General features: G+C 44.8%; 1 protein-coding gene across 4 annotated transcripts in view; it reads left to right on the top strand.

Moving 5' to 3' along the window:
* The window catches only part of LOC144692290 (monocarboxylate transporter 13-like), a 52,763-nt gene extending 49,695 nt beyond the window's left edge, over positions 1–3,068 (top strand). For all 4 annotated transcript variants that reach the window (XM_078560930.1, XM_078560931.1, XM_078560928.1 and 1 more), the window contains one exon: positions 2,559–3,068. In XM_078560930.1, the coding sequence (XP_078417056.1) occupies positions 2,559–2,785 (227 nt within the window). In that variant the 3' untranslated portion in view covers positions 2,786–3,068. The remainder of the gene's footprint in view (positions 1–2,558) is intronic.
* Positions 3,069–13,416: the final 10,348 nt, after the last annotated feature.

Raw genomic sequence — 13,416 nt, 5'->3', positions numbered from 1 at the left:
ACATTATTTAATGGTCACTTACCTTTTCAAATTAAAGCATTATTATCACTCACTATAGTAAAGACATATCTAGCTTATGTTATAGCATTTCACAATGACACTCACAATGAAGGAAGCAACACCATTTGTACTTACTCTTCATATGGTTCCCGCCTACAAACCATGGTTCGTCCATGATTCTTGAAACCTCTCTGGAATGATTTACGTCACCTACCAAAACTCGTCCCATTCCGTCAAAATTGTGGAAGTTCCAAAATGTCCACCTCTGCAATGGTGCATGTAATGTTGGAACAGCAGTGTGCAGACTCCCAACCTGCTCCCTTTCCTGCATGATGAAAATTGCTGGTGCCAGAAATGGCTGGGACTCCTGGATCCAGGTCCCACACGCTATTTTTGAAGCCTGTCCAATGCACTTCTGCCTTGTGTCGGGATGGGAAAATCCAGCCCATGGCCTCCTTGGCCTAAATGAGGGATGCCTTTCTTTCCCTGAATATCTAAATTCAGAGGTGGAGGCAAGGAAATGACCTCATGAGGTTAACAGGCTTGGACCATTTTGGGAATGTCACTAAGAGAAGGTTGTTGAAATTATTTACATAGAATTATAATCTCGACTGAAGATAATGGAATTTAAAATTACTTTGGAGCAGGCACGTAATTTTTTTTTTCTAGTCAGCTGGGTGTTAACTGACACATGTAGAAATCTCTCCAATCAACCTAGTAAGATTTCCAGATAAAGGAGCAGTTCAGTTTATCTGCTGTGGAGATGCATACACTTCTAATGAGGATATACCCGACTTCCCCAAGCCCAGAGGATTTGGAACAATGTTAACCAGAGCCAAGGCTTAGGGACACCCAAATGTTTACAGGGGTACTACTGGAGGCACTCATTTCTTGCCTAATAATGAACCTTCTCACTTCTTGTCTAGTAAAGACTGCCCTACATGTTTGGAGCATTGGCTTGTATGGTTCTCTTCAAGTAAGGAGGAAGAATCCCAGCCTCTAGTGATAGGTTTTGTCCAGGTTCTAACAGAGCAGCATGCTTCTTGGTGAGTGTTCAACAGTGTCCTGGAGAACTGCCCACCTGCCTGGGTCAGATTTTGAATTAAGGGGGTTGAACTTTTGCAACTGTAACAGCCCACCATAACATTGATGGATGCATGATGGAACCCCAATTTAAGAATAGGTAGTGAACAGCGTTAATGCCATTTTTTCGGGTTTCTGTGTCTCTTCAACTCAAATTTTGGAACTCAGGAACCCTCTGGGAAATTCCCTGCAAATGATTTGCCATGAGATTGACTTGGTTGCTATCTTCCATTGTCAAGTGTGTTAATTTGGAAACACCTTGACCCCAAAGCAGCCTTCGTTATCAGCCTGCAATCACCACGAACAACCCCTCCTCCCCCCACCCAACAAATATCTCCCTCCACCAGCAACCTAATCATTCATTGGTCATGAGACATTCAGGAGCCAATGCTTGAGGGAGAGAAGCTTGCAGTGCTATGGAGATAAAGCGGGGGAATGGTGCTGACTGGATTGGTTTTCAGAAAGCTAGCATAGGCTGTGTGACCTTGTTCTGTGCCTAAGTGCCTCTATGACTCCTGTTTAGCATCTGTTTAGCACATCTCAATAGAAAATGTTCCACCAGTTAATGGCGGAGAGCTTCAGTAGTGGTTGTTTGCCTCTATAATCCAATCAGCGTAAGCACAGGATATATGATCAGCCTTCCAGCAGCTGCCAATCCTAGATACCCAAGATATAATGGTGAAGAAGCTTATGAAGATTAACTTGTGGCGTACCAGTCACTTGATTTCTGAATGTCCAAGTCCAGTGTCGTGTACTAAGTTTGCTTGTTGACAACTGCTTAATGTAGGTTGTTACGTATGTTACTTTGAAAAATATATTGATCTGCACCAAGGTACTGAGCAAGAGATTGTAGAGTGGATTCATCCATCCTTGTGATCATTGCACTTTTTTTCTCTCACAAATAATCCTGTAAGTGGGGCAAAGGAAGTTCCTTGTGGCGTGCATATGAAGTATAATTTAGGGATAGACATTGTACACAGAAAAACATGGACCAATGTTGGAATTTTGGCAACCTTAGGCTGCCTAGGCCATTAGCTCTGAAATTCCCTAAACCTCTCCAGCCCCGTCTCTCTCTGCCTACAGAAATTCCCTAAATCTCTCCAGCTCTATCTCTCTGTACTTTTAAGAGGCTCCTTAAAACCTGCCTCTTTGAAGAAGCTTTTGATCAGCTGTTATTATATCTCTTGTGACTTGATGCCAAATTTTGTCTAATAATACTCTTGTGAAGCAACTTGGGATGTTTTACTATGTTAAAGGAACTATCAAAATGCATGTTGTTGTTGTTGTGATATACCATAGAGATTTTTGTTTTAATGAGTTTATTAATGAAGGAAGGTCTTTAACAGAATTAATTCTGTAATTGAGATCAAAATATATCAATACCACAACATTCTCAGCTCTACCTGGTAAAACAAAAAATGGTTTATTTCAAATTGGGAGTGACTGTGTGTTTGTGTTTTTCTCTGTTATTGCAGGGTTTCTGGTGGACATTACAGGAGACTACAGCATTGGGTTCTATGTTGCTGGAGGGGGGCTGTTTATTGCAGCTGGCTTTCTTGTCCTAGCTGACTACAGCTTGAGTCGTGAGCAGAGCTCCAGGCAAGATACAGAGGAGATGGTAAAGTTTACTTCTCAAAGCCAACCTCGGGAAGAAGCAGAGAAAGGGATGCTTGCGACCGACAGAACGACAGAAAACCAATGAACAAAGTGTTCGAATGAAGACCTACTCAATGTTTTGGGCTTTCCTTCAGATGAATCCCTCCATTTGGGGATCTCACTGACTGGAGGCTGAGTGGGACAATCCTTGTGCACAAAAGGATGCAAGGTCAACATGCTATGAAATATATCGAAACTCAGACCACTACAGAGTGTCAAGGGTCGTCAGTGAGTTCCAGGCAGGCCAATTTGAAGATCAGCTGTCTTATGATTTCACTAAATGTACTATTAAAACAAAATGTACTTTATTTAAATAAAAGTTTGGATGGGACTTTTTTATTCCTCCTGAAATATTTAAGTAGGCCTGTGTAAGAGCTCCCTGCAACCATGCTGCATTTTTTATCGCAGAAGATCTTTTAGTGATCTGGTTAACAGGTGAATTTCCAACTCCTCGATCACTTCTTCCATACTTTTTCTTAGTTTATCACACTCAAAGCTCCCTGTGCTAAACATGCGAACTATTAGTAGCAGCAACTCAGCAACCAACACCAGCAGCAGCAACTCAACAACCAACACCAGCAGCAGCACCTATCAAAAGACAACAGGTAAGAGGGGCTGTTAATAAGAGGCCATACCCAGCAGTCAGGGTGTACAAGTCCTCACTTGGACCTGTTTGCAGGGCAATGAACCTGGAGGCTGTGCTTCTCCAGTTAGACCTCTACATCCTCCTTTACCAGGGCCTGATAGACAAGGAGGCCATGTCTTGCCTGTGGCTTTCCAGGTCACAACAGCCCTTAACCTCTTTACCCAGTCTGCAATACACAGCTGTATTAAGCAGGTCATCAATGCGCTTTTTGTCAGGTCTGAATCGTACATCATCCTCCCCATTAATCTTAACAGTCAACAAATGCTAGCTCAGGAATTTTCAGCAATCACTGGATTCCCCCGAATGTAAGGAGGGCATCATTGACAGCACACATGCCATCAGGGCATCAGTCTAGCAGCCAGGCACATTTGTATACAGAAAAGGCAGCCATTTGATGAATGCCCAGCTAGTAGCCAAGTGGGCTAATGGCCCAGCTAATGCCCGCAAATAGCCCAGCGGATTTGTTCGGCACCATGGCGTGTACTGTTTGAGGGCGTGACAAAGGAACAGGTGTGCAGACATCCTGAAAGTGAGAAAATGAGCTGTTGTCATTCTGTAGGTTAAACCTTTCCTCCAGTGATGCCATCGTGTGTTTATACTCAGCAAATGACCCCACTTCCCTCATCAGGGCATGTCTGGTGGAAGAATTGCATAAAGTCTGAAAATGGTTGCAGGGATTGTGTTGGGCGAGTAGCCTGCGGCTGTTTCTTCTGATGTAGGCATCATGCAAACTTCCTGCTGCCTATAATGTGCAGCCCAGAGTTAAACTTGCTGCTGAGTGGCTGCATGCTGAAGCAAGGGATCCAAATTTATGTGACAGCCACCACGCTAAATCTGTCCCATTAACTTTTACAAAATGTGTGTTAATTTGCAGCCAAGAAAAACAATGCGTTTATTCTTAGAGATCCATATTCTCCTATGTATATTGTAGCACAGACACATTGATCCGGATCGTGAGGTTAGCGGCGAAGCTGTGGCTCACTCCACTGACTGCATTTTAAATTACGTTCATACCTTTTTTTGATGGCTGCAGTCGGAACAATTGGGGCAGTGAGTGCCCGCTGCTCTGTGGCAGCAATGGTGACTGTGGAGCGGAGACTCAGATGGGACAGCACTGGGGTTGGCTTCGAGGCCCCTTGATATGCGCGCACAATTTTACCTTGCCGTGGCCCGGTGGGCATTGCCTAATTGAAATCCATTCTGAGGCCCAAGCTTTTAAATGGGGTCACAGTGGGAGAAAGTTTGGGAAGCACTGGGGTGAGTAGTGGATAAACAACACAAGACTTTATGCTGATGGGTCTCGGGGGGACCATCAGAGTGCGCTACCCCCTGCTCCCCCCACCACCCACCCCCCCTGCTCCCCCCACCTGCTCCCCCCACTCAACCAGGAGCCCACTTTGGCAAACTGCAGCTTGCAGATTTGAGGGTATAAGAGCTCCTTGAAAGTTGCACTTTTGTGGCGACGATCAAATCAGTGCTCACCACTGTTGGGACCACAAAAACCGGGCGGCTGACTTCAAAAACAGCAGACAGGGATGGACAGTTGTTTTGAAGCTGTAGGCAACAATTATTTCTGTAGTGCTGATAATTATCCTTGATGGCTGTGAAAGGACTGTCAACAATGGTGATGCTACTTCACTGACTTGTTAAGAGGTGGGTTTTACCACCTTACATTTCTGTAGCTTGTAGAAGGTAATGGTGTCTATTGTGGCATGTGTTGAAATCATCTGTTTTATTGGTGTGCACTAGCTCTGATGTAGGTCTGCCCATTTGCTTACATTTTGTAGTTGGACCCTGATTTTAGCCAGAAGTTTGACATTCGCACTTAAATCAGGACAAGCTGTGAACAGTTGATGGTGCTGTCAGCAATGGGAAAATATTAACTCTGAAACTGGCTTTGGGTAGATGAGATTACACAAATGATTTTGGCCTGGAAGCAATAGCAGAATGAAATAGAGTTTCCCAACAATTAATTACCAGTGATAAAAACAAAAAACTACTGCGGATGCTGGAAATCCAAAACAAAAACAGAAATACCTGGAAAAACTCAGCAGGTCTGGCAGCATCGGCGGAGAAGAAAAGAGTTGATGTTTCGAGTCTTCATGACCCTTCAACAGAACTGAGTAATATTAGGAGAGGGGTGAAATATAAGCTGGTTTAAGGTGGGGGTGGTGGAGGTGGGGGGAGAGAAGTCGGGGGGAGGGGGGTGGTTGTAGGGACAAGCAAGCAGTGATAGGAGCAGATAATCAAAAGATGTCACAGACAAAGGAACAAAGAGGTGTTGAAGGTGGTGATATTATCTAAGAGAATGTGCTAATTAAGAATGGATGGCAGGACACTCAAGGTACAGCTCTAGTGGGGGTGGGGTGGAAAGACTGTCGGCATTACAGGTATTGATTTAAAAATAATGGAAATAGGTGGGAAAAGAAAAATCTATATAAATTATTGGAAAAAACAAAAGGGAGGGGGAAGAAACGGAAAAGGGGTGGGGATGGAGGAGGGAGTTCAAGATCTAAAGTTGTTGAATTCAATATTCAGTCAGGAAGGTTGTAAAGTGCCTAGTCGGAAGATGAGGTGCTGTTCCTCCAGTTTGCGTTGGGCTTCACTGGAACAATGCAGCAAGCCAAGGACAGACATGTGGGCAAGAGAGCAGGGTGGAGTGTTAAAATGGCAAGCGACAGGGAGGTTTGGGTCTTTCTTGCGGACAGACCGCAGGTGTTCTGCAAAGCGGTCGCCCAGTTTACGTTTGGTCTCTCCAATGTAGAGGAGACCGCATTGGGAGCAACGAATGCAGTAGACTAAGTTAGGGGAAATGCAAGTGAAATGCTGCTTCACTTGAAAGGAGTGTTTGGGCCCTTGGACGGTGAGGAGAGAGGAAGTGAAGGGGCAGGTGTTGCATCTTCTGCGTGGGCATGGGGAGGCGCCATAGGTGGGGGTTGAGGAGTAGGGGGTGATGGAGGAGTGGACCAGGGTGTCCCGGAGGGAACGATCCCTACGGAATACCGCCGGGGGGGGTGAAGGGAAGATGTGTTTGGTGGTGGCATCATGCTGGAGTTGGCGGAAATGGCGGAGGATGATCCTTTGAATGCGGAGGCTGGTGGGGTGATAAGTGAGGACAAGAGGGACCCTATCATGTTTCTGGGAGGGAGGAGAAGGCGTGAGGGCAGATGCGCGGGAGATGGGCCGGACACGGTTGAGGGCCCTGTCAACGACCGTGGGTGGAAAATCTCGGTTAAGGAAAAAGGAGGACATGTCAGAGGAACTGTTTTTGAAGGTAGCGTCATCAGAACAGATGCGACGGAGGCGAAGGAACTGAGAGAATGGGATGGAGTCCTTACAAGAAGCGGGGTGTGAGGAGCTGTAGTCGAGGTAGCTGTGGGAGTCGGTAGGCTTGTAATGGATATTGGTGGACAGTTTATCATCAGAAATTGAGACAGAGAGGTCAAGGAAGGGAAGAGAAGTGTCAGAGATGGACGATGTGAAAATGATGGAGAGGTGGAGATTGGAAGCAAAATTAATAAATTTTTCCAGGTCCCGACGAGAGCATGAAGCAGCACCGAAGTAATCATCGATGTACCGGAGAAAGAGTTGTGGGACGGGGCCGGAGTAGGACTGGAACAAGGAATGTTCCACATACCCCATAAAGAGACAGGCATAGCTCGGGCCCATGCAGGTACCCATAGCCACACCTTTGATTTGGAGGAAGTGAGAGGAGTTAAAGGAGAAATTGTTCAGTGTGAGAACAAGTTCAGCCAGACGGAGGAGAGTAGTGGTGGATGGGGATTGTTCGGGCCTCTGTTCAAGGAAGAAGCTAAGGGCCCTCAGACCAATCCAGAGGGAGGGGTCCAGATGGAGGGAGAATATTGGAGGTGGGTAAAAGGATCCGTTGAACGGGGAGAGGACTCCTGCCCAAAGAAGTGAGCACAGAGACGAAGACGGCGGAAGAAGAGTTCAGCATCGTGCCGAGCCCGAAATTCATTGAGATGAGGGCGTAAGGGTATGAAACTAAGTCCTTTGCTGAGCACTGAACGTTCAGCATCGGAGAGGGGAAGGTGATTTATGAGAGCAAGATGGTGAATTGAAATGGCAAGCCACTGGAAGGTCAGAGTCATGCTTGCAGACTGAGTGAACGTGTTCCTCAAAGTTCCTCATCGCCCAGTCAACGTTTGGTCTCCCCAGTGTAGAAGAGGCCACATTGTGAGCAATGGATACACTAAGTCAAATTGAAAGAAGTACAAGTAAATCGCTGCTTTACCTGGAAGGAGTGTTTGGGGCCTTGGACAGTGAGGAGGGGGGAGATAAAAGGGCAGGTGTTACACCACCTGTGATTGTGTGGGAAGGTGCTCTGGGAAGGATGAGGTGTCGAGGGTGATGGAGAAGTGAACCAGGGTGTTGAGGAGGGAACAGTCCCTTCCGAATGCTGACAGGAGGTCATCGTGCTGGAGTTAGCGGAAACGGCAGAGGATAATCCTTTGAATACGGAGGATGGTGAGGTCAAGTGAGCACAAGAGAAACCATATTGTTGTTCTGGGAGGGAGGGGGAAGGCGTGAGGGCAGAAGTGCGGGAAATGGGGCAGGCATGGTTGAGGGCCTTGTTAAGCACAGTGTAGGGTTGGGGGAAACCTTGGCTCAGGAAAAAGGAAGACTTATCAGAAGTGCCATTGTGACAAGTTGCACCTTCTGAACAGGTGCGACAGAGACAGAGAAGCAGGGAGAATGGAATGGAGTCCTTTCAGGAAGCATGGTGCGAGGAGGTGTAGTTGAGATTGCTGTGGGCATCAGTGGGCTTGTAATGAATATTGGTAGACAGTCTATCCCCAGAAAGGGTGACAGAGAAGTCAAGCAAGGGAAGGGATGTGTCTGAGATGGACCATGTGAAGGTGAGAGAAAGGTGGAATTTGGAAGCAACGGGAGTTGTTCTCTGCCACTTGGCATAGGATATCTTTCTTGTGATTTGTTCTTTGCTCCAACCATTACCTCCAGCCCTCACCTCCTATCCCTCTTGGCAATGTTTTTTTCTCTCCCAGGGTTTTTTCATGAACAGTATTCAGTGAAAGACCATCTTTCAAAACCAGTGAGACTGATTCCTCAGATATTGCACAGGCTTGGAACAGAGCCACTTCCCGTATATGGAAGGATCTGATTAGCCCAAATAGCATCTGTACTTCACTTTCAATGGCTTCTCTTTATTTGTTTGCTCTAGTGATCTTGACAAAGCTGGTGTCAGCTCCAGCTTTGTTGGTAGTGACTTTTGCCTGAGAGTCAGAATTGAGGCTGACACTCCAGTGCTGAGGGAGTGCTGCATTGTCAAGGGGTGCAGTTTTTCGAATGAGACATTAAAGCAAGTCTGCAGTCTCAGGTGGATGTAAACGATCCCATGCATTATTTGAAGAAGAGCAGGGAAATTCCCCCCAGTGTGCTGGCCGATGTTTATTCCTCAACAAAATTCATAAATAACCAGATAATCTGTTTTAATCGCGTTATCTTTTGTGGGAGCAAATTGCAAATGTTACACCCTTGTTCAAAAAAAGGGTGTACAGGTAATCCCAGCAACTGCAGGCCAGTTAGTTTAACCTCATTGGTGGGGAAACTTCTAGAAATGATAAGTCGTGACAAAATTAATAGTCAGTTGGGCGAATGTGGGTTGATTTAAAGAAAGCCAGCATGGATTTAAGGGCAAACCATGTTCACTTAACTTGGAGTTTTTTGATGAGGTAACAGAGAAGGTTGATGAAGGTAATTCTGTTGATGTGGCACACATGGTACTTTCAAAAGGCATTTGAAACAATGACACACAAAAGAGTTGTGAGCAAAGTTATACCTCGTGGAATAAAAGGAACAGTAGCAACATAGATACGAAATCGGTTGAGTGACAGGCAACAGAGGGTAATGGTTAATGGAAGTTTTCAGACTGGAGGTAGGTTTGTAATGGAGTTCCCTGGGGGTTGGCTTTAGGACCCTTGCGCTTCCTGATATAAATGACCGAGATGTACAGGACAAAATTTGCAGGTGATGTGCAATTTGGAAGCATTGCGAACAGTGAGGAGGATAGTGTAGAACTTCAAAATGACATAGACAGGTTGATGGAATGGGTAGACTAGTGGCAGATGAAATTTAATGCAGAGAAGTGTGAAGTGATTCATTTTTGTGGGAAGAATGCGGAGAGACAATGTAAAATAAAGGGCACAATTCTAAAGTGGGGGGCAGCAGCAGAAGACAGCAGGGCAGGTTGAGAGCACGGAGCTAATAAAGCATAAGCATGCACAGCTTTATCAATAGGGGCATAGAGTACAAAAGCAACGAGGTTTTGTTAAACTTGGATAGGATGTTGGTTTGGCTTCAAATGGAGTGTTGTGTCCAGTTCTAGGCGCCACACTTTAGGAAAGATGTGAAGGTATTAGAGAGGGTGCAGAAAAGATTCACAGAAGTGGTTCTAGGGATGAGGAATTCATTTATGTAGATAGATTGGAGAAGTTGGGACTGTTTTCCTTGGAGAAGAGAAGGTTAAGAGGAGATTTGATAGATGTATTCAAAATCATGAGGGGTTTGGACAGAGCAGTTAGGGAAAAACTGTTCCCATTGGTGGAACGATTGAGAACAAGAGGGCACAGATTTAAGGTCATTGGCAAAAGAAACAATGGAGACATGAGGAGAAACATTTTCACACAGCGAGTGGTTGGGATCTGGAATGCATTGCCTGCATCTGTGGTGGAGGTAGGTTCAACTGAGGCATTTAAAAGGAAATTGGATTATCATCTGAAATAGGAGAATGTGCAGTGCTATGGGGAGAAGGCTGGGGAATAGCAGTAGGTAAATTGCTTCTTTGGAGGGACAGTACAGACACAACAGGCTGAATGGCCTCCTTCTGTGCTGTAACCATTCTGTGATTCTGGGAGCTTGATGTGCGCAAATTGACTGCTGCATTTCCTACAATACAACCGTGACTAGACTTCAAAATGACAGGAAGCTGCAGGAAGGCATCAAGCACAGTCCAGGGGGTGCCTGTTTGAAACTGTCAGAGCCATCAGAGTGAAGAATGGAATGAAACAGGGCTGTGTCCTAGCCCACACTATGTTTGGCATCTTCTTCTCCATGCTCCTGAGCTTTGCCTTCCCTGCAGAAATTCAAGGAACCTACTTGCACACTAGGTCTATAATCTTTCAAAATTGAAAGTGAAGTCAAAAACACATTGGTGTCCTGATCAGACAACTCCTCTATGCTGGTGATGCTGCACTAGTGGCTCACATGAAAACTCATGGCTTGTCTTTCCCATGCCTGTGACTTGTTGTCACTGATTATAAGCATCAATAAAACCGTGGTCATGAAACCCCTGATTATGCTAAACAAGACCTATTGGAAGTGGTTAGAAAATTCTGCTACATCAGGCCCATGGTGGAGGTGTCAGCTGTGGCTCAGTTCATAGCACCCTCGCCTTTGAATCAGAGGGTTGTGGGTTCATGTCCCACTCCCGGAAACCAAGAACTGTGATTGTACTCAAAAGAGTTGCAATCTGTGACTGTTGATAACTCGAAAGAGTATCAGGCCCATGGTGACAGACAATCTGTCCATTGAAGCAGAACTCGATACACGTGCAGGGAAAGCAGCTACCATCTTTGGCCGACTCTAAAACACGCAAGGAATAACATCAAGCTGACCCTTAGGATCAAGCTGATGGTTTCTAAAGCCTGTATTCTCAGCATCTTGCTGTGTGGCTGTGAAACATGGATGACTTACAGCTATTAAGAAAATAAGCTCAACAATTTCCATCTTCATTCTCCATGGCACGTTATGGGTATATCCTGCAGGGTAAACCATGAATGCAGCAGTCTTCCCAAAGGCAGAGCTCCCAAGTTCATTGGCATTCTCCAAACAGGGGCAACTTCGTTGGTTTGGGCATGCCCGCAGGATGGAAGACAGTCACATACCCAAGGACTTAGTCAGAGCCACCTGACGACCATTGGGTTGCCCAAGTCACTGTTTAAAGGATGCTTGCGAGCGTGACATGAAAGCCCTAAACATCAAATATCACGCCTGGGAGACACTAGCTGACAATAGAGGAAAATGGCGACACCCATGGGCTGGGGCCCAGCACCAGGATGACCAGTGGCTACAGCAGCTTGGCAACAGACACCAATGCCTTAAACAACAACCCACAACACTTAGTAGCTTCATGTGCAGCACTCATGGCAGACTCTGCCCCTCAAGGATTGGTCTCTTCAGCCAGCAGCAAAGGTGCACCATATGTAGCGACCCCATCGGAAATGGATTGTTTGCTGCGTGCCCATCATCTTTCGTGGATGGAAAGATGCCGATGTCACTTCAAAGTATACTTAATTGAAGTGCTTTGAGTCTCTGGGTGATTGCAAAAGGCACTATAAAAATACAAATCAATTAACGTTTCAAAGCTGGAATTCTGCTTAGAATCAAACACAGTCATTTGATAAACAAGAACTTTGATGTAGATCAAAGCCTTTAACTTAAGTGATAGTAACAGCTGGTAAGGTGGAAAGACAAGTGCATAGTACAGTGACTATGTTTGGCAAATACTTCAGTGGATTTTTTTTAGTAGGTAGGGCTTAATAAAACTGCTTCTGAGATAATTCATGTATTTCTACACTTTGCAAAATAACCATTTCCAAGCTTTGACCTGGGAGGATTATCTCTGTCCCCACCCACACTATCTGGTTTTATCCTCAACTAAACAGTTTATTCCACAAGAGGCAATGAGGGAATGAATAGTAATTTTATTTGATTGTTTGAGTGCAAATAGTAGAAACAATTTTTGTCTCTTCCTCTGCTGTTTGATTTATCAGCTCATTGCATTATTTTGTAAAGGTTTATAGGCTAAGATTACTGTGGCAGGGAATAGCAGACAAATGCTCAAAACATCCTCCGAGATAAACTTATGCCCACTGCTTGAAGAAAATTGAGATTATGACTCCATTAAAATACGGAAAGATGGTTGTCATATAAATGCTTTAAACATTTGTCCAATGTTATCAGCAGCAGCAATCTCTAGCCTTGTACATTTTTTCTTGCATCTTTCAGAGAATGAATATATAAATAAGTAAACCACTGAAAAAGGATGTTGTATGCATAGTAAGTTTGAGAGTTCATGTTTATTTGGTGTTTGGGAGATTATTTACGTGCTCATCAGGGTCACAACATGGGCAGTGATGTCAAAAGTAGAGCCAGGTAGGATGTATAACGGGCAGTCTATTACATCTATTTTGTGTTCCTGACGTACGTGAATTTTATTCCACTGAAATTTGAGTATTTTCAAAACCAAATCTGAACATTTTAGTTTATATTGATAAAGCTGCTGAATCGTCGCTTTTTAAGAAATCTCACTAAGAGCTGCCTCCATTTTGAAGTCGGCTATCGCATTCTTTACAGATACCACACAAGAAGAAAGCTGCATCCCCACCACTCCGCTAACGCTAGGTTGTATAAGCAGCCAAATGCCTACCCTGCTCTCCCCACAAAAAGCAGGCATGAGCTAAAGTTTTAAAATATTCAATATCCTTTTCTTTGCATGATATAAAGAGAGTACAGTTATTCACTAATAAAGCGATCAATCTCGGACATGACGCCCAGAAAACCTCCAATGGTGGAGATCTTTGCGAACCGTAGATTGAAAGTCCCATGGTCCTCCCAAGACTGTCGATTAAGGACTATGGCAATTATGATGGAAAAGCTGAAGGGAAATTGTGAAGGTGTGAGGATATTAGAATGACAGAAATGTTTTGGGTTGTGCATTTAAGGCAGTGTGTCAGGGGGATTGTGCGTGCCTTACATTGAGTGCAGTGTGAAGGCCTTGGAAGTGTGAGTGTTGCTTTTAAGAGCGTGAAGATTGCCGAAGATTGAAGTTTGCTGATGACACAAAGATTGGTGGCATAGCAAGTAGTGTAAAGAGGAGCATAAATTTACAAAGAAACATTGCTGGTTTAAATAAGTGGACAAAACTTCGGCCTATGGATTTTATTGCAAATAAGTGTGAGGACGTCTATTTTGGATCAAAAAAAGAATAG

Source organism: Cetorhinus maximus, chromosome 17 (assembly GCF_964194155.1).
Source record: "Cetorhinus maximus chromosome 17, sCetMax3.hap1.1, whole genome shotgun sequence".
Classification (NCBI taxonomy): domain Eukaryota; kingdom Metazoa; phylum Chordata; class Chondrichthyes; order Lamniformes; family Cetorhinidae; genus Cetorhinus; species Cetorhinus maximus.
Note: the sequence above shows the minus strand (reverse complement) of the source record. Positions and strands in the feature narration are given on the sequence as shown.